This window comes from Anomaloglossus baeobatrachus, chromosome 6 (genome assembly GCF_048569485.1).
Source record: "Anomaloglossus baeobatrachus isolate aAnoBae1 chromosome 6, aAnoBae1.hap1, whole genome shotgun sequence".
Taxonomy (NCBI): Eukaryota; Metazoa; Chordata; class Amphibia; order Anura; family Aromobatidae; genus Anomaloglossus; species Anomaloglossus baeobatrachus.
In genome coordinates, this window is record NC_134358.1 from 257,656,471 (window position 1) to 257,681,684 (window position 25,214).

At 46.7% G+C, this 25,214-nt stretch overlaps 1 protein-coding gene across 2 annotated transcripts in view; it reads right to left on the minus strand.

The window, feature by feature from the left end:
* Positions 1-25,214, minus strand: part of MYLK4 (myosin light chain kinase family member 4) — a 252,149-nt gene that overhangs the window by 99,159 nt on the left and 127,776 nt on the right. For both annotated transcript variants that reach the window (XM_075314815.1, XM_075314814.1), the window contains exon 4: positions 13,245-13,684. In XM_075314815.1, coding sequence (XP_075170930.1) covers positions 13,245-13,684 — 440 coding nt within the window. The remainder of the gene's footprint in view (positions 1-13,244; positions 13,685-25,214) is intronic.

Here is a 25,214-nt window from a genome sequence, read left to right on the forward strand (position 1 = left end):
TGCCAATTGTTATCATTGAGTTCACTGACAGGTTTCCCCTTCATCTCTATGAACTCCTTGACTTCTTCCAGCAGTTGATAAAATCTCATGAACATGTTCCCGCGACTCAGCCACAGGACTTCACAGTGATAGACAAGATCACCATACTCAGATTCAAGATCATTCAGTAATTCCTTAAATTGGCGACTCAGCTTTTGATAAAGTCTATGCATGACACTACTGTTGATATCACATTGTTGAACCGTAACGACTGTGCACAAAGACTTTTTTGGTGTATGATGCAGTGGCATATAATTAAATCACTTGGATCACGAGTAAAGGGTGCTTTACATGCTGCGACATCGCTAACGATATATCGTCGGGGTCACGTCGTTAGTGACGCACATCCGGCGACATCGCAAAGATTGACACCAAGGGGCGACGATCAACGATCGCAAAAAAACGTCAAAAATCGTTGATCGTTGACACGTCGCTCCTTTTCATAATATCGTTGGTGGTGCATGCCCCTGGTTGTTCGTTGTTCCTGCGGCGTCACACATCGCTATGTGTGACGCCACAGGAACGACGAACATCTCCTTACCTGTGTCGACCGGCAATGAGGAAGGAAGAAGGTGGGCGGCATGTTCCGGCCGCTCATCTCCGCCCCTCCTCTGCTATTGGGTGGCCGCTTAGTGACGCTGCAGTGACGTCGCTATGATGCCGAACGCACCTCCCCCTTGAAGGAGGGATTGTTCGGCGGTCACAGCGACGTCGCTGAAAAGGTATGTGCGTGTGACGTTGCCGTAGCGATTACGTTCGCTACGGCAGCGATCACCAAATGTCACACGAACGACAGGGGTGGGTGCTATCACGCATGACACCGCTAGCGATGTTGCAGCGTGTAAAGCACCCTTAAGATGATTCATTTCTTTCTTGATAAATGCAATTAACCCTTTTTTGAGCCAACCATGCCCGAAGCTCCATCTGTAGTAAAGCCAGTTAACTTTTCAAATGAGAGCTCAAGTTTTTTTATTGATAAAACAAGTCTCTCAAATAAGTCTTCGCCTCTTGTACTGCCATGCATGGCTTCCAGAGACAGCAGTTCTTCTCGTGTGTCAAACTCTGCAGTACTTATCGTGTGTCAAACTCTGTCAAACTCTCCACAAACGAAAATAGCCAGTTGGGCAGTATTTTCTATGTCCGTTGTTTCATCACAAGCCAGAGAGAAAAATTGAAAATCTCCTATTTAATCCTTGAGTGATTTTTCAATCTCTTGTGCTAAGTTAGTAGTCTGGTCTGAGATGGTTCTTCGAGACAAATTAACATTCTGACATAATTTAACTTTTTCTGGTGCTAACAACTCTGCAGTAGCTATCATGCACTCTTTCACAAACTCTCCCTCTACATGAGGAAACAACTTCTTTGCAATTAGCTTGCTCATTACATAGCTTGTCTGAATAACGTTACCTCTGTCACAGTGAGGCCTAGTAAAAGCAGATTGCTGCAATTCCAAACTCCGCCGAAGCGCATTGATTTTATCCAGATGCATTTGGCCTTCCAATTCGCATGTTTTGAGCTGTAATGACGCTACAAATTGGCTTTTTTCATTACTGCTAATGCATCACCACAAACCAGGCACACAGGTTTGCCTCTAACTTCAACAAAAAAAAAAAATCATTTGTCTATTTATATTGAAAAGCTTCACACTGTGCATCAACCTTTCTTTCTTTGCAGTGGCTATATATATGATGTCACCCTAACAAACATATTTGAAAAATCAAAAGTATGACATCAGCACATATATGACGTCCGCATATAGAGTGGGACACGGGGCCTTAGATATACAGTTTGGCGCCCCTGGGCTTCAGGTGCCACAGGGTATTACACCACTTTTCAGGGGTAATATCTATCCCGGCTCAGGAGGGGGTTAACCTGCTGGTGCCTTCACAAAACACACACACAAACAACAGTAAGGTGCTTACTCACAGGGGGTTGGACTAGGGCAGACAGGGGAGTTAGCCATCAGGAAGCATGAGACTTTCCCGGTTGCTAGGAAAACCACTGTGGGCAGACTTCACATGGGATAGAAGTACGTGCAACCAGCACATCAGCACACAGGGTGGGACGTGGAGCCTGAGGTATATAGCACATAGAGTGGGATACAGAGATTGAGGCATATAGCACATCAGCATATAGGGTGGGACACGGAGCCTGAGATATATAGTACATCAGTATATAGGGTGGGACACGGAGCCTGAGATATATAGCACATCAGTACATAGGGTGGGATATGGAGACTGAGGTATATAGCACATCAGCACATAGGATGGGACACGAAGCCTGAGGTATACAGCAGATCAGCACATAGGGTGGGACACGAGGCCTGAGGTATACAGCACAACAGCACATAGAGTGGGAAACGGGGCCTGAGGTATACAGCATATCAGCACATAGGATGGGACACGAAGCCTGAGGTATACAGCAGATCAGCACATAGGGTGGGACACGAGGCCTGAGGTATACAGCACAACAGCACATAGAGTGGGAAACGGGGCCTGAGGTATACAGCATATCAGCACATAGGATGGGATACAGAGCCTGAGGTATATAGCACATAGGTGGTCAACGGAGCATGAGGTATATAGCATATAGGGTGGTACACGGAGCCTGAGGTATATAGCACATCAGCACATATGGTGGGACACGGAGCCTGAAGTATACTGTATAGCACATAGGGTAGTACACGGAGCCTGAGGTATATAGCACATAAGCACATAGGGTAGGACACAGGGCATGAGGTATATAGCACATCAGCGCATAAGGTGAGATATGGAGCCTGAGACTCTGTATCCCACTGCTGATGTGTTATATACCTCAGGCCCAGTGTACCACCATTTATGCTATATACCTCAAGCTCCGTGTAACACCCTATCTACTATATACCTCAGGCTCCATGTACCACTCTGTGTGCTGATGTATTATATACCTGTGGTATATAGCACATAGGGTGATACACTGGGCCTGAGGTATATAGCACATCAGTACATAGGGTGGGATACGGAGACTGAGCATAAATTATGGTGTATCGAGCAACATATCCAAGGATAAAGATATAGATACAAATCAATATGTTCATATTGATTTTAACATGGTTTTAATAAACTACAGATTTTTATCTCCCTTCCTTGGATATGTTGCTGCATACATCTCCGTGCTGCTGACTTTCCTCATCTCAGCACCGCTGGTTATCTTTATTATTAAACTGAGACATTGACCTAGGAGGTGGAAGCTCGGTGTCTGCCCAAAGGTTAGACGCAGCAATGGCTGCCAAGAATTGAGGAGCGCGGTGCATATGATCCTCCCTTGAACCTCCTGACGCTGGCACAAGCATGCGTAGGACATCTGTGAACCAAGCGCCCGTTGGGCATCGAGCGCATCTGTGAAGCCCCACAAGTGCAGTGTCGGTGCATTACCTTCAGGGACTCCACTCTGCTGGATCCTGTCACGGTTAGGAAATCTTCTATTTGTCGTGACGCCACTCTCAGAATTGCGGTCAGTGGGGACCGCCACTGCAGATTAAGGGATGCCTGGGGCTGATGGTGAGTGCAGTTAGTTGGAATAGCCTCCTGAGAGTGAGGCAAGCCCCAGGGCCCTGTGTAGGTGCGTAGTACCACAAGGCGCAGAATAACTCCACACACGCAGGATGTCTTTCAGGGGTTTTACTCACTTCAGGTGGCAGGGTGAGTAACCCGGGCGTAGCTGGGATGAACCAGGCTGGAACCAGGTATCCTTCAGGCTGACTTCTGATGGTGACTACCAACTCGCCTTCCTTAGCCCTTGGTGGTTTGGGGTAACCCCGACTTTTAGTCCCTATGGGGGTCACCCAGGGAAGTTGCTGAAGCCTCTCTCCCCTTCGTTTGCCGTTTGCTTGTTGCCTGGGCCAGATCACTCCAGCTGCTTGCCTCCTGTGAACTATGGGCCCTAACTGTGGCTACGTGGCTGCGGCTTTTAGGTGTTGTGGTGTGGGCTTTGAGGGCCCCACACCGGCAGGTTTAGCAAGGAAAGGTGGATCTATCCCCGCTCCGGGATCTGCCGCCCGTTTGGGCCTGGTACTCCCTAGCAGTCTCCTTACTTCCCACTCTGTGCTCTCTCTTTAGCTGGAGACGGGTTTCGGGTAGCACTCCTAGGTGACCGTTCTCCCCCGTCGGTAGCCACTGCGCGGGCGCTGTCAGACTGCAACAGCCCCAGGGGTAGGGGTCAGCTCCTCTCGGAGCTCCCTGGACTCTGCACTGAACCGGCTCACTGCTCCTCCTCTCCTGTTCTTGCCTACGCCACCTAGCAACCAGGCTCTCTTACCACACCCCTTGAGAGGAGATGGAGGCTTTTGGCCCCCTCCACTATTCCAGTGAAGGTGAAGGCTTTTCCCCCTCCTGGGATCCCCAGGGGTCCTCTCATAGGTACATGTGTGAGACCTGATCACTATGCGCCTGTGTAGTCACACCTCGGTCAGCCTTCTGGATTACCTGTATTGTACTGTCCCCAGCATGGGTGCAGTACTCAGTGGTGCCTGACCAGGTCAGGGGCGCCACATTCCCCCTTAGTTATCACCAGCACGTCCTCGGGCTGCAAGACAACATTTTAAAATGCATAAAATATTAAAACATGTAAAACATTTTTAAAAGCACCAGGTACCATACATCACCACCCTCCACCCACAAGTCCGTTAACCCACCCAAAACCCTCTCACGTTGGCCGCGCCTTCAGCCACTTCTGGCAGGATGTAGAGGCGGCTTTCATGGTCTGGTGGTCTTCAGGGTATACCTGGCCTGGTGGAGCCGCGCCTTCAGCCACTTCTGGCAGGATCCAGAGGCGGCCTCCACAGTTGATGCTGACCAGGTACCCTCTTTGTGGTGGAGAGCCAGGCCCCATAAACAGGCATGCTCTCTGGTTGCAGGTAAGCCAAGGCCCTATATACGGACGTGCTCCCCTGGTTGCAGACGAGCCAAGCCCCTAAACAGGCTGACTCTGGTGGTGGTGGTGCCCTCTGGTGTAACTATTTACACTGCGAGAGTTTGTGGCTATAGCCAGTTCATAGCCTTAAGGTTCATTTCTCACATTAGTTTATGTGGGCACATACTTAAACTTTAAAACGTTGCAAAACTTCAAAACTGGTAACTTGCTGTATTTCTTATGTTATTTACATGGATTCCTCCTCACCAGGGCTTGGGCCTGTAGGGCTGCGGCACCTGTTGGTTTCTCGCTCTCTGTCGTCATCAGTGGTAGTCTCATCAGTAGGTTCCTTGTCTTTTCTTTCTCTGTCTTCATCTGTTTCTTTATCTTGTAGCATGGGATGGCTATGGGGTTTGCTGGTACATGGTGCTACATCTAGCGCATACCAGCCTCTTTCGCCTTGATGCATAGTAAACTGCACTGTGTCTCCCATCTTTAAGTTTCTTCCAGGATGTCCTCTGGGCAAATGAGCTCTCACGTCTCTTCTATTGACGAAGATACCTTCCTTCATACCAGGTGCAACGATGAATCCGTATCCTGACTTCAGGCTAAAGTCTTCCACAATTCCTCTACAAAGGGGTCCTCTGACCTGGGCTTTGGCTCTTCTCAGGAACCGTTTCTCCTGTAGGTCTCTGGCCGTTATTTCATCTCTTTGCTCTGGAGATTGCGGTGCAGGGAAAGACTGGGTTCTACTGCGGCGCCGTGTCCTACGGGCTGGGTTCTGCTGGGTGGCTGCTTCACTGCTGGCAGGCTCCCAGGTGAGGTTGCTGGACAAGTCTTCCTCTTCATCCCAGCGAGAATATGGCAACATCTCCGGCTCTGGGTATGGGTCCACTGCTGGTGGCTCCTGAGTCAGCTCCTCAGCTTCCTGGCCTCCCCTCCCCCTTAGTTCTTCTGAGCACTCCGGTGGTGGCAGTGCTGGGGATGGACTTTCATCAGCAGGCCCAGGCGGGGGACTCTTTGGCGTGGTTGCTGCAGGGGTTGCCGGAATCCTCTTGGGGGTATGCGGAGGTAGCATGTACCGGTCCACCATCTCCTGTGGGAACTTGGCCTCCAGGTCAGCCTTCAGCTGCCAGTATGTAGGGTCCTCACCTACCAGGGACTTCCTTGCAGGGACTTCCTTGGACTGGGGAGCGGTGTCTGCTCTGGCCTTGCAGGCCGGGGTAAATGGTGATGCAATCTTATCTTGGCGGGCCGCGCCTGGTATGGCGGCGGCCTGGTCTTGGCGGGCCGCGCCTGGCATGGCGGCGGCCTGGATGGGCGTTTCTGGCGCAGCTTGGATCGGCGTCGCAGCTGCGATGGGGTCTTTGCAGGCTGGGCTGGGCGTCGCTGCAGCGATCTGGGCTTGGCGGGCCGCACCTGACGGGGCTGCGGCCTGGTTCAGCACCTCACTTGCGGCGCGGACGAGCGTTGCGGCTGCGGTAGGGTCTCGGCGGGCCGGGCCTAGCATGGCGGCGGCCTGGGTCAGCGTCACACCTGCGGCGCGGATGAGGGTCGCGGTGGCAGCCGGTTCCCTGCGGGCCGGACTGGGCGTCGCTGCAGGGAGCGGGTCTTGGTGGGCCGAGCAGGGCATCGCTGCGGCGGCCTGAGCTTGGCGGGCTGCACCTGGCGTGGCTGCGGCCTGCTTCAGCGTCGCCGCGCCGGACGCCTCTTCAGGGACCGCGGACGTGGCAGCAGGGGTCGGGGCACTCGCGCTGGCAGGGGCATCACTGGACTCACCCATCGGTGGCAGCATCGGGGTCTGAGTCGTCACCGCCCGATCTGGCACTCGGCGCGCGGCTCTCTCTTCATAGGCCTGAACCGCCGCGGTCATTCCCAGGAACTCCGCACGTCCCTCTCTGATCAGCCTTCCGACCCTGGCCTCCAGTTGATCGCAGAACTCGGCGAGCTCCCGACACCACCAGGCAGCGGAGCCTGGCTCTGGGTTTCTGCATTCAGACGCCATCTCCTCTAGCAGCAGACTTCTGGCTTCTTTTCCGTTCCGCCGTCTCTGGACGCTTCCGCTCTCTTCACAAGCGAGGTCAGAACTCTGCAGGGGATCTCTGGGTAGCCACACCTCTTCGTGGGCGGTAACTTCTCCCAGCGCGGGCTGCTGTTGTTTTTCAGCGCGCTTTTCATGGTGGCAATATGGCGGCGCTTCCAATTTTTCAAGCGGACCGCCCAGGCACATGGTCACCTGTCTGAACAGGTCTAGTCCTTATCCTGTTCGTGACGCCAGATGTGAAGCCCCACAAGTGCAGTGTCGGTGCATTACCTTCAGGGACTCCACTCTGCTGGATCCTGTCACGGTTAGGAAATCTTCTATTTGTCGTGACGCCACTCTCAGAATTGCGGTCAGTGGGGACCGCCACTGCAGATTAAGGGATGCCTGGGGCTGATGGTGAGTGCAGTTAGTTGGAATAGCCTCCTGAGAGTGAGGCAAGCCCCAGGGCCCTGTGTAGGTGCGTAGTACCACAAGGCGCAGAATAACTCCACACACGCAGGATGTCTTTCAGGGGTTTTACTCACTTCAGGTGGCAGGGTGAGTAACCCGGGCGTAGCTGGGATGAACCAGGCTGGAACCAGGTATCCTTCAGGCTGACTTCTGATGGTGACTACCAACTCGCCTTCCTTAGCCCTTGGTGGTTTGGGGTAACCCCGACTTTTAGTCCCTATGGGGGTCACCCAGGGAAGTTGCTGAAGCCTCTCTCCCCTTCGTTTGCCGTTTGCTTGTTGCCTGGGCCAGATCACTCCAGCTGCTTGCCTCCTGTGAACTATGGGCCCTAACTGTGGCTACGTGGCTGCGGCTTTTAGGTGTTGTGGTGTGGGCTTTGAGGGCCCCCACACCGGCAGGTTTAGCAAGGAAAGGTGGATCTATCCCCGCTCCGGGATCTGCCGCCCGTTTGGGCCTGGTACTCCCTAGCAGTCTCCTTACTTCCCACTCTGTGCTCTCTCTTTAGCTGGAGACGGGTTTCGGGTAGCACTCCTAGGTGACCGTTCTCCCCCGTCGGTAGCCACTGCGCGGGCGCTGTCAGACTGCAACAGCCCCAGGGGTAGGGGTCAGCTCCTCTCGGAGCTCCCTGGACTCTGCACTGAACCGGCTCACTGCTCCTCCTCTCCTGTTCTTGCCTACGCCACCTAGCAACCAGGCTCTCTTACCACACCCCTTGAGAGGAGATGGAGGCTTTTGGCCCCCTCCACTATTCCAGTGAAGGTGAAGGCTTTTCCCCCTCCTGGGATCCCCAGGGGTCCTCTCATAGGTACATGTGTGAGACCTGATCACTATGCGCCTGTGTAGTCACACCTCGGTCAGCCTTCTGGATTACCTGTATTGTACTGTCCCCAGCATGGGTGCAGTACTCAGTGGTGCCTGACCAGGTCAGGGGCGCCACACATCTACAAAGAAAAAAACAAAAAAACCCCCAAAAAACAGGCAAAGTGCCCAAGGGCCGCATCAAATTATATCACGGGCTGCATGCGGCACGCAGGCCGGACGTTCTCCACCCCTGCCTTAAGAGATATTGGCTAGTGACTGGTTCATATTACATACTAGAATGCTGATTCAAATCATACCTTAACTTTAGAGATCGGATACTTGAGGAGGGAGAGACTTTGTGGGTTGGGTCCTCTGGAATGATTCCTCTTCACTTGCCTCCTTTTCTTTATATAAATTTTGCGCCGCCACCGCAATTCCCTTTGTTGGAGTTGCGTGTGCATTGCTAGTTTGATGTTGTCTTTAATAAAATGGTGCCAGAATGCACGTACTGTGATCTTCGGAACCATATTTTTGAAGACACTGTGGAGACGAATATGAGCAGTGGTGGCGCATGCGCAGATTTCTTTAATTTTTTTTTATCAGCGCATGCGCCGCCTCCGCTCGGTCATCTCCCCAGTGTCCTCAGTAAAATGATGCCAGAGATTGCGGTACGCGCATTCGCCAATTCTGGCTCCATTTTATTGAACACAATGTCACACTAGCAATGCAAAAGCATCACTAACTATTGGCAAAGGCAGTAATGGCACAAAATTTAAATAAGGAAAAGGAGGCAAGGCAGGAGGATAAATCATTCCAGAGGCCCTGTCCCACAAAGTCTCACCCCAATGCTCAAGCCACTGCACCATTGACGTAATTTCTGAAGTTTTGATAAAGGATTTTTCTGCAATCAAGCTTCCGATCTCTAAACTGAAGGTATGATTTGAATCAGCATCTTAGTGCCAGTATGACGCTGCCTGTACTTTATATGTGAAAAACCTACTGGTTGGTTCTATTTAAGTGGTTGGTGTGCAAATGAATTTTCCGTGCATGCTGCCACCAAGCCTTGCTGCCGGTCTTTTACAGTCACTCAAAGGTTTTGGACCATCTGCTTTCTGGTGGCAGGTGTTGAAGGCTTCCTCTTTTTCTATGTCTAGATCATGTAACCTGTGTTACTTCAACGTTGAACTTGTTTAGGCTGAGTTCACATGTTCAGTAATCAACCGTTACAATGGTTCCAGCAGCAATCTGTTGGGAAAAAAGTTGTGCAAACACAACATTTTTGTCCGTTGTTAAATAATGGATTGATCCCGAATCTTGCCTCAGTTCTTTCCTGGGTTTTCAGGAGTGTACTCTATTGCAGCTTGTGCTTTGCATTCAGATGCCTCAACACGCAGGTGGCGCTCAGATTAAGAACATTTATGCCTCAAATCAGTCTCTGACGGCACAGAGTGCAAACCACCCATGTCTTGTCAGCATATTGCCCGAAGAAATGCCACACCAGGGAGCTCCCTTTGGTGTGCTCAGTCTATTAGCATGGTGGGCAGTAGCAGCCAACGTACTGGGTAGTGGCCGGCTGCTGTGCTTCACCTTGCGCCCTCTTTTGCTGTGCAGCTGCGGCAGTGTGACACCCCCTCATCCTCCGAACTGGACATACCACTTGGATGGCCTTGACTTCATGTGGGGTCTGGGATCTCATCATCCCCGGCATCATTCACCCACTCCTCAACCCTGCCCTCCTTTTCGGTTTGCAACTGTGTTTCTTCATCATCATCATCATCATCATCATCATCAGAGATGTGCTGCAGTGGTCCGCTAACAGTGTGCACTAGTCCTCCCACATCCTCATCCTCAAACTGAACAATTGGTTGGACATCAGTGCACTGAATCTCTGCCACTTCTGGGTCAAGGCCAGGTGGAAGGCCAACGGAACCCCAACCAGCGGAGCAATTAAAAAGCAAAAGTGCTGCCTGACTTGGGGCTCAAACTACTTGAGTGATTTGCTAAGGGGTGAAGTGTAATAGGGGGCTTTACATGCTACGATATCGGTAATGTTTTGTCGTCGGGGTCAAGTTGTTAGTGACGCACATCCGGCGTCATTAACGATATCGCAGCGTGTGACACTGACCAGCGACCTTAAGCGACCTCAAAAATGGTGAAAATCGGTCACCATGGAGAGGTCGTCCCAAACTCAAAAATCGGTAAGGGTTGTTTATCCAGGTGGTTCATCGCTCATGCGGCAGCATACATCGCTATGTGTGACACCGCAGGAGCGAGGAAAGTCTCCTTACCTGCCGCCGACCCCAATGCGGAAGGAAGGAGGTGGGCGGGATGTTACGTCTTGCTCATCTACGCCCCTCCGCTTTGATTGGCCGTCCGTTTAGTGACGTTGCGGTGACGTCGCTGTGATGCCGAACGTCCCTCCCCCTTGAAGGAGGGATTGTTTGGCAGTCACAGCGACGCCGCCGACCAGGTAAGTATGTGTGACGCTGCTGTAGCGATAATGTTCGCTACGGCAGCGATCACAAACAATCGCATGCACGACGGGGGCGGGTACTTACACGCTCGCTATCGCTACAAATTGCTAGCGATATCGCTACCATGTAAAGCCCCCTTAAGACAGATGCCAATGGGCCGCAGGTGCAAACTGCTCCTTCAGCAGGGGACTCTGAGTGGAATAAAAAGTGAAGGAACTAGAGGCACTCTCAGCCAGCTAATCTAAAACTTCTGGCCTCACCATTCATGCAGCGGTACTTGGGCTTAATAAATTATGCAGAACATCCTGTTGAGTGCGTGCAACAGAGGACAGTATTTAATTTAGGAGTGTAGCAGGCACAGAGCGACCACATCCTCTCTCTGCAGCAGCACTAGCACTACAGCCATGTTCTGTATTTGATGCTCTCCTCATTCTTTGCACCCCAAAAATGTGCAGAGTATTACACAGCCTGTAAATAAAGAGTGTCCAGCAGAGTATTACACCAACAGTGATCGGAGTGACAATACAATGCTTTTTTAAGAGTACCCCCCACAGATCCTTTATTAAAAGCATCTCCACAGACCCTTTTTTTTAAGAGAGCCCCTACAGAGCCTTTAATAAAAGTACCCATCTGGTGCAGAGTGGCCAGACAGAGCCTTTGTTAAGAGTACCCCAACAAACCCTTTTTTAAAGAAAACCCCTACAGAGCTTTAATAAGTACCCCTCAAACTCTTTTTTTAGCGCACCCCCACTGAGCCTGGTGCAGAGTGGACACTGGACACACAGACCCTTTTTTTGTAAGAGTACCCCTCAAAGTCTTTATTAAAAGTATTCCCACAGACACTATTTTAAGAGTACCCCCACAGAGCTTGGTGTAGAGTGGCCACACTGAGCTTTTCTAAGAGTACACCACAGATCCTTTAATAAAATTCTCCCCACAGCCCCTTTTTTAAGCATTCACATGTCGTGTAGTCATCCGTTATCATGGACCCATTTGTAAAAAAGGTGCGTAAACACAACTTTTTTGTCCATGGTTAAATAACGGATGTTGGCTGGATCCATTTTTATCATGTGGAGTCTATGGACAACGGATACATTAACGGATTGCTATTCACCGTCCATTTATAACTGATCCGTTAAGAAAACAATGTATCCATTACAAATGCAAGTACAACAGATGGCTAAATAATAATCCGTTAACAGATCCGTTGTCCATAGACTCCCATGATAAAAAATGGATCCGGCAGAAATCAGTTGCCCAACAAATCCGCTCTAGCGGATGTCTACAGGGCATGTAAACTTAGCCTAATACCTAGGCATATCATTTGATTTATTAATGATATGTATTGGATGAAAATTCTAATAACTTTCACCTTCACCCCTCCAGCACCATTTGACTCCCTTAAAAAATGAATAAAATGACACTTGAAAAAGTTGAGCACTGGATTCCGAGGAACAGCCTGATTTTACAGATTCTAGAAACCTGATTTGTTGCCTTCTAAACAATAAGAATAATATTATATAGATGAAATTTCATTATGCAGCATATAGAAGAAAAATATCTACTTTAGACCTAAATAATGTTATACCTTTTCAGAATAGTGTAACTGGTTTTGTAATTTCCTACTATATCTTTATTACACATTTTAATTCTATTGATACTAATGAGATTCCTCAACATTATTGTATAAATTCAAGTTAACCTCTTCATGACCAGGCTATTTTCCATTTTTTCCATTTTCATTTATTCTTCCGTTTCTTTCAAGTGTCAGAACTTTTTTAGTTTTTTATACTATGCAACTAAAATTTATAGTCCATCTAACAACCCACGCAATGGAGACAAGTAGCTTCAAGCTATGCCTTTGGTAGAGCATATGTAAAGCACAGAATGAAGCATAGAATGGATGCAGTCAATATAAAGCAACATTCAGATAAAAAAAATCATGTCTCTAGAAAACAAGACATATGGTACACAAGATAAAGTTAACATGTAAAGCAGATTTTTCTACTACCTCAAAGTCAACTTCTTGCTTTAGCATTTTTTTGCAGCGAACACAAGTAAAAAATATCAGTAAAAAACAGCAAAAATTAGCATTTTTTTAAGCAGATGTCTTTGGGGGCTCTTAGTACTTAGACAATCATTGCCCAATAGAAATCTTCACTGAAATTTGCTTTAAGTTCATAACAAAATACTTTCCATTGTTATTCTAAAATTGTCTAAGCACTAAAAGTATTTGTAGGTTTTTTAAAGCTGCTCTATAAGCAGTAGCAATCTGGCACAAGTTAGAACCATCCATGTAGCAGGGCTGTTTTTTACATAGACTTTCTGTAATGGTGTATTTAATTCAGTTATTGAATCGGATAATTTTATATCAATTAGTTTGTGCCAACCACTTACAGCTATGAACCCTGCGACGTGGGCACTGGCAGTACAAGCTGTGCATGAGTAAGAGTGACAAGTCTAACAAACAGCAAGCCTGCGCTGCACTGGTTAGGGGATTATAGGGGGTATCATATACATGTTCTGGACTAAACGTAATTTCTTACCAAGAATTAATAATCTCTCTTCTTCCTTTGTCAGGGATTTCTTATGTTTTTCAATATATTCACTTATTTGCTCCTCTTCAATAGAATTTAAATGGTCCGTTGATTCGTCACTATCTTCTGGTGATATGCCCGCTTCTGTGTCTTTTGTGGCTATTCTGCTTTTTTTTTTGTCCTCTTTAATAAGATCATCATCAGTTACTCGTCTCTTACATGTCTGTTCACTGTAGCAGATCTCATCATTTTGTAATAAATCTTTTATTGTTTCCTCTTCAGCATCTTCTTCGTATTCTTCTTCTTCGTCTCCTCCTTCTGCTTCTTCTTCTTCTTCATCTCCTTCTTCATCTCCTTCTTCTTCTTCTTCTTCCTCCTCTTCCTCCTCCAATTCGTCTTCTTCTACTTCTTCTGTGACCAGAAGTAGTATATCTTCTTTATTCCCCACACTAAAATATAACATTTAATAACAGGTTGTCATCTATGAATGTTTATTAAGAGAAAAATATCTTAAGTCAAACATGAGAATTCAGAAAGTTCTGCATAAATTATCCCCAATTAAAATGTAGCTAAATCTAATTTGCCAATCCAATTCCACTCCCTGAAATTTGAGCAAATACTATTTTGTAAAAAAATGTATTGTTGATTGGAACTACTGTTCTGTTAAATTGTTTAACACGGACCTGTCACCATACAAATTGTATACATTAGTTAGGAGCTCTTCTAGCCCTGATGAGACTGCTATAGATGACAATTATAATGGAAGCCACAGGCAACCATACATTACTATAATGTGGCCAATAAAATGAAGGTCATCCTTGTAATATATTTATAAGACAGGTCCTTCATAGCAGACATGGCACTCTCCTCAATGATGATTTTATTGCCTACTAAGATGCATGGTAAGGCAGCCTCTTTAGGTAACATTTGTTCTCCAAAACCTTCCTCTGTAGGTTTACACAAATTATAAGTTTTCAATTTACACATTTAGCATCTTAAAGATTACCTTTCAAGAATCTGGGTCCAGCCTTTTTATTTATAAAAAAGACTGGGCAGCCCTAGAACAATGATTTTTCTAAACATCATGTAGCAATAAAACTACTCAGAAAGGTTCCTTGATGTCCATGCAACACGGGATCTGACAAACCTCAGCGGCCACAAGGAAAGTAAGAGATTTTGCTCTCTGCATTAATCGAGCACTGCCTTGTACTTTACTAAGTTGTTACCGAATAGTAAGATCATTAGAGAGATTACTGTTTGGTCACAGCTTAGTAAACTATGCAGCAGCACTCAGTAAATGCAAAGAAAGATCTTGCAATATCTCAATCTTTAACTGCGAAAGCATCCACAGTCCACAGAATATTGTGAATCCAGCTCTGCATGCCAGCATCTCACAATCGAGAAGTTCAGGCTATAAAGTCGGGCCCTTACAAGAGATATTAGGGACCCTTCTGAGAGATTTTGTTACTAAACGGCATTTAAAAAAAATACCACTTTGGACTGCCCACTCTGTTATTCATTAAACTGGGCAGCCATAGATTGGTGATAGGTACTCTGTATAGTTTTGGAATGCTTCCTTAGAATTTTTTTCACATGCTTCACCTTTACGCTACAGTTAGGTCCAGAAATATTTGGATAATGACCAAATATTAGTGATTTGGGCTCTACATGCCACTATTTTGGATTTAAAATGAAACAACTGAGATACAATGGAAGTACAGTGGTACCTCAGTTTTCGTTGATATTGGTTACCGTTGGTTTCAGTTTTCGTTGATTGTTGATTCGTTGAAAATTTCCCTTGGTTTTCGTTAGTTGCCTCGGTTTTCGTCAGCATGCCCATATGACTACGCTGCTAATTTTGTGACAACAAAGGGTGATCCATGCATTCTCCGGCACTATGTGGAATTGTGTGAGTATCACCCCACTTGTCAGTTTAAAAAATGTATGAAACAAATGTAAGATAAAATGTATTTATTCTTTATATTAGTATTTTATATTCAGTTTATATTTATTTCTTATTGTATTTAGTATTAAACACTATCTTTATTCTCTATAAAATGTGTTTTTGGCATGTATTTTAGAGGGCCTAAAACAAATTAATTGGATTTACATTGTTTCCTATGGAAATAATTGCCTCAGTTTTCACTGGTTTCAGTTTTCATTCATTGTATTCAGACGGACTATCAATGAAAACCGAGGTATCACTCTATAGACATTCAGGTTTAATTAAAGGGGTTGAACAAGAATATCCTGTGAAACATTTTGGAATTGCAGATATTTTTCTTCAAAGCCTCCTCATTAAAGGAGCTCAAAAGTAATTAAGCAAGTTTACTTTCTCATAAACAAAATGTTCAGTTTTTAATACTTTGCACAGAATCCTTTGCAGGCAATGACTGTCTGAAGTCTTGAAGGCAGGGAAATCACCAAATGCTGGGTTTCCTCCTTTGTGATGCTTTGCCAGGCTTTTATTGTAGCTTACTTCAGTTGTGGCTTGTTTGAGGTTCTTTCTGCCTTACGTTTTGTCTTACGCATGTGAATTGCATGCTTGATGGGGTTAAAGCCCGCTTTACACGCTGCAATGTATCTTACAATGTGTCGGCGGGGTCACGTCGTAAGTGACGCACATCCGGCATTGTAAGGTACATTGCACTGTGTGACAGGTACGTGCGATTGCGATTGAACGGTAAAACTATCATCGCATACACATCGTACCTGTCTCTGGAATTGCACGTCATATTGTTCATCGTACCCGGGACAGCACACATTGTAGTGTGTGACACCCCGGGAACGATGAACAGATCTTACCTGCGTCCTGCGGCACCCGGCCCACAATGCGGAAGGAAGGAGGTGGACGGGATGTTTACGTCCCGCTCAGCTCTTCCCCTCCGCTTCTATTGGCCGGCTGCCACGTGACGTCGATGTGACGCCGAACGTCCCTCCCACTCCAGGAAGTGGACGTTCGCCGCCCACAGCGAGGTCGTATGGACGGGTAAGTACGTGTGACGGGGGTTACTCATATGTGCGGCACGTTTAACAAATTTAACGTGCTGCACATACGATGGGGGCGTTGCAAATCACATATGCTATCGTATGCGAAATTGCAACGTGTAAAGCAGGCTTTAGATCTGGTGATTGACTGGGCCATTATAGAATATTCCACTTCTATGTCTTAGGTCAGGGCCACACAGGGACTAGTGCAATCCTCGCATGATACTCAGCTCACGCTGGCAGCACAGCGGGAGCCAAGTGTCATGCGAGTGTCACTGTGACTGAGGTCCGATCATGTGAGCATTCCACTTGCACCGATTTTCATGCCGTGTGTCTTAGGCCTTAAAAAACCTCTGAGTTGCTTTTGCAATATGTTTTGGGTCATTGTCCATCTGTACTCTGATGCGCTGTCCAATAAACCTCGCTGCATTTGGTTGAATCTTGAGAGTAAAGGCCCAGTCACACGCTACGATATAGCAGGCGATATGTCGGCAGGGTCACGGAGTTTGTGATGCACATCCGGCATCGTTAGAGATGCCGTAGCATGTGACATCTCCGAACGACTGTTAACGAGCAAAAATACTCACCTTATCGCTGCTCGGTGACACGTCATTCATTTTCATAATGTCGTTCCTCCTTCTGTGCGCCGGTTGTTCATCATTCCCTAGGCAGCACACATCGCTACGTGTGACACCCCAGGAACGACAAACACAGCTTACCCTCGTCCCGCCGGCAATGTGGAAGGAAGTAGGTGGGCGGCATGTTCCGGCCACTTATCTCCGCCCCTCCGCTTCTCTTGTGCGGCCGCTGTGTGACGTTGCTGTGACGCTGAACGTCCCTCATCTTCAGGATGAGGATGTTCACCACCCACAGTGACGTCGTTAGGGAGGTAAGTACGCGTGATGGGGATTAACAACTTTGTGCGTCACGGCAACTAATTGCCCGTGACGCACAAACGACGGGGCCGGGTGCGATCGCACGATATATCGGCGCATGTGACACTGCCTTAAGTTTAACTCTGTACACTTCAGAATTCACCCGACTGCATTTGTTTTTAGTTACATCATCAATAAACACCAGTGTACAGTGACGAGCAAAACGGTAACAATGTTTTGAACTTTTCACTTTCAGGCTCCATATTTCACTATCTACTACAGCTGTGAGCATGAGACTACCTTCATTTTATGAACAAACATCTTGGCTATCTCATACATACATTTGACTTGCAACTATTAAACATATGATTAACACTAGAACTGCTGAGGTAGTAATTTTGACTACTTTGCACTATGTATTTCTATATAGGTGTCACGAGTCCAGTAGTTCTAGTGTTAATTATGCAAATTCTTGTCAAGTCACTGCATTGTTACCGTTTTGTTCCTAAAATGAAATTTTTTATTATTTTGTTAGTATTTTGTAAATCTATCTATGGTTTAAAACACTGCCTACATTTTTCTGGGAATTTCTATTATGTTCAAGCATTTTCGACCAAAATCTGATCCCAGGTCTCTACTACACTTTCCCAATGTTGGTGTACACTGGCCGACTCACTTCAGTATGTACACAGGTTTTTCTTCAACTCTACCCACAAGTATTCGATTGGGTTGAGGTTTGGTCATTGTGGAGGCCAATCCAGCACCTCTAAAGGCCCCGTTACAAGCAACGACATCTCTAACGAGATATCGCTGGGGTCACGGAATTCGTGACGCACATCCGGCATCGTTAGCGACGTTGTTGCGTGTGACACCTACGAGCGACCGCTAATGATCCGAAAAGCGGCACAAATCGTTGATTGTCGACACGTCGTTCATTTTCAAAATATCGTTGCTCGTTTTGGACTCAGGTTGTTCGTCGTTCCTGAGGCAGCACACATCGCTACGTGTGACACCCCGGGAACGACGAACAACAGCATTCCTGCGTCCTCCGGCAATGAGGTGGGAATGACGTTAATGCGGTTGCTCTCCACTCCTCCGCTTCTATTGGTGGCCCGCTGTGTAATGTTGCTGTGATGCCACACGAACCTCCCCCTTACACAAGAGTTTGTTCGCCGGCCACAGCGACGTCGTTAGTAAGGTATATGCCTGTGACGCGTACTAGCAATATTGTTCGCCACGGACAGCGATTTGCCCGTGATGCACACACGACAGGGGCGGGTGCGATCGCTAGCGGCATTGCTAGCGATGTCGCTGCGTGTAAAGCAACCTTAATTCATTGTCATTGAACAATTTAGTTGCCAATCTCGACATATGCTTTGGGTTGTTGTCCTGCTGGAACACGATGTTGTATTTTACATATCCATAGTACTCCAGTGTACAAAGTAACACATTTTGTAGGATACTCACATATAGCTCAGCATTGAGAACACCATCAATCCTGGCCAAGTATCCAACACCTTTGGATGTGAAACAATCCCGTATCATCAAGCTTCCTCCATCAAACTTGACAGCTCCTTCAATTTCTAGATCCAATAGCCCCATTTTCATTTGTTTCTTCCAGACCCATTTGCACCCATCAGAGACTAGTCTATCGACTATCGTCTTATCGCTAAAAATCACGAGTTTCCAATCTTCTACTGTCTACGTTTTTAGAAATTCGAGCTGACGCTTCTTATGACTATGCTGAATTCGAAGTTTCTTCACCTTTTTTCGGTCCACCATTTCAGACTTGTGTAATGTGCTTTGCAGGGTGCTTACATGGATATCTGTGATCTCCCTATTACGAAGCGAAAGAGCCACCTCCACTGCCATGTTTGTCACGCCAGAACTAATAGACTTTCTGTTAAGCCGACATTTTGACTCCGATATTTTACCTAATCGTCCATTTATTGGCTTTTGTATGGATAGATGGATTTTTTTTTTGTATTCTTCCAACTGTCATTGTACTTACATGAAGCAGTTTGGCAATTGTCTTAGCCAAGAGACAGTTATTGATGAGCTGAATGATGCTGTTTTCTTTTCTTAGGAAATCTTCCTAAAGGCTGCTCTTCAATTCAAACTTGTAACCTTTTAAATCAACCTAATAACATACTGAGCTATTAGGGAATGTGAGAATAGGTTGTAATTTGTAGTATATAGGAAGAAAAAGATTTTTCCACCACCAAGAGCAAAACAGTAACAATGTAGTATCATGACAAGAATCTACATAACTAATCATATGCTAAATAGTTGCAAGTCAAGTTTATGTATGAGATAGCCAAGATGATTGCCTATGAAATGAAGGTAGTCTCACTATCAAAGCTGTAGTGGATGGTAAGATATGGAGCCTGAAAGTCAGTGTATTGCTATTGGAAGCCATGCATGCCCATGCCATCACACTGCTTCCACCATATGTTACAAAGGATGTTGTATGCTTTGGATCATGAGCCGTTTCAAACTTTCTTTTTCCCATCATTCTGGTACAGGTTGATCTTAGTTTCATCTATGCAAAGAATGCTTTTCCAGAACTGGGTAGGCTTCTTTAGATGTTTTTCGGCTAAGTTTAATCTGGTCTTTCTATTTCTAGAGCTGATTAATGGATGGCACCTTGTAGTCAACCCTTTGTATTTGCTCTTATGAAGTCTTTTCTTTATGGTAAACTTAGATACTAAAACACCTACCGTATTTTTCGTTTTATAAGATGCACCGGATTATAAGATGCACCCCAAATAAAGAAAATATGGGGTCCTTCTTGTAATGAAGGTGGTGTCTTACTGGGGGGGGCAGCAGTGGTGGTAGAGCATGGTCACAGGAGACAGGGGTGGTGGTGGAGTAGGACGATGCTGCAGGTAGTGCGGTAAGTGTCGCGGATGCTTGCTGCAAGCGCTGTGACGCAGGAACCTCCAAAAACTGTTGGCAGTGCGAGCTTCAAAGAAATGGCGCTCGTAGTTGGCGCATGCGCACATTGAGCGATCGTCGAGAGGCGGTGCATGCGCAGCTGAGATCTTGAGCTGAACGCTTAATCTGCACATGCACCGACGTTGTGTGCCATTATTTGAACCACTGACATTTTAAGGATGGCTCCTGCCTCACCACCCGCAGCGAATACTAGCACTGTCCACAACACACAGCCTACAGCCCGCAGAATTGCCCTTGCAATCTGTGACCATTCTCCACCTGTCCCCGGTAAGCAAAATTCGGCTTATAAGATGCACCCCTCATTTTCCTCCCACATTTTTGGGAGGAAAAGTGTGTCTTATAATTTGAAAAATACGGTACTTCCTGGAGAGTGTTTTTCACATGGGTCAATGTTGTGAAGGATGGAAAGTATTCTGCAATCATCCACCACTATTGTCTTTTGCGGCCTTTTTGAGTTTACAGTCCCTGGCAGAGGTTCTGTCGCTTATCCATGTTATGTAAATAAAAGCTTATAACCTGACTTTAAATTCATCCATTGGTTTTATAAATTACTTCTTTGAAAGCTGAAACCCTCAAAATTTGGTTTAGGTTATGAAAATAAAGTTGCTGCAAAGCTGAAATATTGATCATTTAATGAACACAGAAAGGTCAGATTTTGACAAGACAAAAGTTTTGTCGCCCACAGAAAGTAATGTGAAATTCAAACAAATAATTAACTTCTAATACAAAGATATCTAGCATAACATTGGTGAATGAAGTTGTGGTGCTATTAGAGCCATATTTAATATTTTGTGTGACTTCCATGAGCTTGAAGGACTGCATCCATGCGGTTCAACAATGATTCATAGAATTTATTGATGAAGTCATCAGGAATAGCAAAGAATGCAGTCTTACATGCCTCCCAGAGTTAAGCCCGCTTTACACGCTACAAGATATCTTACGATGTGTTGGCGGGGTCACGTCATAAGTGACGCACATCTGGCATCGTAAGGTATGTTGTAGCGTGTGACAGCGACGTGCAATTGCGATTGAATGAAAAAGCGTTCATCGCATGCACGTTGTTCATTCCTGACGAATTGTACATCGCAGTGTGTGACACCCCGGGAACGATGAACAGATCTCACCTGTCTCCTGCGGCTCCCGGCCCACAATGCGGAAGGAAGGAGGTGGGCGGGATGTTTACGTCCCGCTCAGCTCCGCCCCTCTGCTTCTATTGGCCGGCTGCCGCGTGACGTCGATGTGACGCCAAAAGTCCCTCCCACTCCAGGAAGTGGACGTTCGCCGCCCACATCGAGGTCGTATGGAAGGTAAGTATGTGTGACGGGGGTTAATCGTTTGTGCGGCACGTTCAACAAATTGAACATGCTGCACATACGATGGGGGCGTTGCAAATCGCATACGATATCGTATGCGAAATTGCAACGTGTAAAGCAGGCTTAAATCTTGATTCTTTGGTTTTGTCTTCCAAGCTTCCTCTTTCATCCTACCCCAAACATGCTCAATGATATTCATGTCTGGTGACTGGGCTGGCCAGTCCTAGAGCACCTTGATCTTCTTTGCCAGGAGGAACTTTGTTGTAGAGATGGATGTATGAGATGGAGCACCATCCTGCTGCAGAAGTTGACATTGAGGAATGGGCAAAAATCCCAGTGGCAAGATGTGGAAAAGTCAAAGAGATGTATTCAAAGTGACTTGCAGCTGTAATTGCCGCAATACAAGGCTCTACAAAGTACTGACCTAGCGTGAATAGTTATGCGCACTGAAGTTTTTAGTTGTTTTGTCCTATTTGTTGTTTGCTTCACAATAAAAATAAAACTAAATGTTCACAGTTGTAGGCATGTTCTTTACATGAACTAATGCAAACCATAAAAAAAAAATGAAATTCCAGGTTGTGAGATAGCAAAACATGAAAAATGCAAAGGGGTGAATACTTTTACAAGGCACTGTAATTCTCCAATAACATTTGGTACTATGAAAAAGAGGTAGATACTTCTTAACCCCTCCGTAATGCAGCCAATTTTCTTTTTTGCTTTTTCATTTTTTCTCCCCTTCTCAGAGCCATAATTTTTAAAATTTTTCTATCCATGTAGAGATATGAAGCATTGTTTTTGGTGGGACAAAATGCACTTTTGAATTACACTATTAATTTTACCACAGAGTATACTGTACAATGGGGAAAAAATTCCAAGTGTGCAGAAACTGGAAAAAAACCCCAGAATTTTAACATGGTTTTTAGGGCATACATTTTTTGGTAAAAGAGAACTCGAGATATTATTCTCCTCATCGTGTTAATTACTTTTATATTTTGATAGATCGGACTTTTCTGAACATGGCAATACCACATATTTTTGTTTTTTTGTTTTTTTTTGTTGCCATGAATTATAATTAGGGATGATCGAATACCAAAATATCCGCTTCAACGAATATCCGACGAATAGGTCGCCGCTATTAGGGGCCCTTTTCACACTACGACATCGCAAGGCGATGTTGCGATGCCGAGCGCGATAGTCCCCGCCCCCGTCGCAGCTGCGATATATTGTGATAGCTGCCGTAGCGAATATTATCACTACGGCAGCTTCACATGCACTTACCTGCCCTGCGACGTCGCCCTGGCCGGCGACCCGCCTCCTTCCATACGACCTCGATGTGGGCGGCGAACGTCCACTTCCTGGAGTGGGAGGGACTTTTGGCGTCACATCGACGTCACACGGCAGGCGGCCAATAGAAGCGGAGGGCGGAGATGAGCGGGACGTAAACATCCCGCCCACGTCTTTCCTTCCGCATTGCAGACGGGACGCAGGTAGGAGATGTTCCTCGCTCCTGCGACTTCATACACAGCGATGTGTGGTGCCGCAGGAACGAGGAACTACATCGTACCGTTGCTGCAGCCAAAATAATGAAAATGACCGACACTACACCGATCATACGATACCGACACTTTTGCGCTCGGTAATCGTAGTTAAAACGATTTACACACTATGATGTCGAGAGCGACGCCAGAAGTGCGTCACTTTCTATTTGACCCCACCGACATCGCACCTGCGATGTTGTAGTGTGCAAAGGGCCCCCTAGACTATTCACGAATATTTGATGCGCAATGTAAGTCTATGGGAATCTCAAATAATTTCACGTTGGACCTAACGACAAGCTGTGGTGACTGAGGAAAAGGCTGAACTGGATGGGAAAAGGCAAAAACAGTATGGGCACAGCCTGTAGAAGGTGCAAGATTGCATTTTTGGGGTCTTTGAATAACGTGCTCAGAGCAGCACGCGGCATTTACCTAGTCACCAGAACAGCTCTCAAACCAAAGTAATCGCTTTTTTGACAAACAGAACGCAGGTCTTTCAGTCTCTCTGTTCTGTCGGTCTCTTCCTCTCCCCCCCTCTCAGCAATCACTGTCCGATCACCGGTGCGGCGCTGTATTGCTGTCACACTGCTCCGGCTCATCCTTCAAGCTCATGGAAGTCACTGCGGCTTCTCTTGCTTTTGAAAATGCCGGCCGCTCAGTATTCCATCTCGAATTACCTGCTTCCACCGCCTACCAGCGCCTATGATTGGTTGCATTCAGACACGCCCCTACGCTGAATGACAGCTATCTCACTGCAACCAATCACAGGCGCTGGTGGGCGGGTCTATGTAGGGCAGTCAAATAAAAAAATAATTTAAAAAAAATGACGTGCGGTCCCCCCAATTTTGATACCAGCCAAAGTAAAGCCACACGGCTGAAGGCTGGTATTCTCAGGATAGGGATCCCCACGCAATGGGGAGCCCCCCAGCCTAAAAATATTAGCCAGCAGCCGCCAATAATTACCGCATCCATTAGATGCGGTCCATTAGATGCGACAGTCCCAGGACTCTACCCGGCTCATCCCGAATTTCCCTGGTGCGGTGGCAATATGGGTAATAAAGAGTTAATGTGAGTCCATAGCTGCCACTAAGTCCTAGATTAAACATGGCAGGCATCTATGAGACACCCCCAATGATTAACCTGTAAGTGAAAGTAAATAAACACATACACCCGAAAAAAATCCTTTATTTGGAATAAAAGACAAAAAAAAACCACCCTCTTCCACCACTTTATTCAAATCCCCAAATACCCCTCAAAGTCCGGCGTAATCCACACGAGGTCTCATGACGCATCCAACTATGCTACATGAAGCTGACAGACGCAGCCGTAGAACACCGCCGCTCTCTGTCAGCTCCACGCAGCAACTGAAGTGAGTCATGCTATCAGCTGTGATGTCACTCGGGTTACCTGCGGTCACCGCTCTCAGGTGGATGACTGCAGCTGGCCACATGTAACCTGAGTGACGGCACCACTGATCGCGCGGCTCACTTCAGTCACTCAGGGGATTTGCGGTCACTGGTGAGTCCTATACCTGTGATCGCAAATCAGGTCGCGGCACACAGACAGAGCCGCACAATGACAATGAAGTTGGATAAAGTTCATCCGAGTTCATTCTGATTGCGTGGCTCTGTCTCGCAGCCAGCCATGTTGTATGGAGATGTAGAAGAGCCTAGTGGGACCGCACTGTCAAAAATGCATCCAAAACGCTCATCGGGAATGTTTACACTCACTGACAGCAAGCTAAGATGGTGGGGAATGTTTCCACTCACTGACAGCAAGCAGATGTGTTGGGGAATTTTTCCATTCAATGACAACAAGCAGAGATGGTGGGGAATGTTTCCACTCACTGACAGCAAGCAGACATGTTGGGGAATGTTTCAATTCAATAACAGCAAGCAGAGATCATGGGGAATGTTTCCACTCACTGACAGCAAGCAGAGATGGTGGGGAATGTTTCCATTCATTGACAGCAAGCAAACGTGTTGGGGAATGTTTCCATTCAATCACAGCAATCAGAGATGATGGGGAATGTTTACACTCACTGACAGCAAGCAGAGATGGTGGGGAATGTTTCCATTCACTGACAGCAAGCAGAAATGATGGGGAATATTTCCACTCACTGACAGCAAGCAGACATGTTGGTGAATGTTTCAATTCAATAACAGAAAGCAGAGATCATGGGGAATGTTTCCATTCATTGACAGCAAGCAGACGTGTTGGGGAATGTTTCCATTCAATGACAGCAAGCAGAGCTGATGTGGAATGTTTCCACTCACTAACAGCCAGCAGAGAGGGGGGGAATGTTTCCAT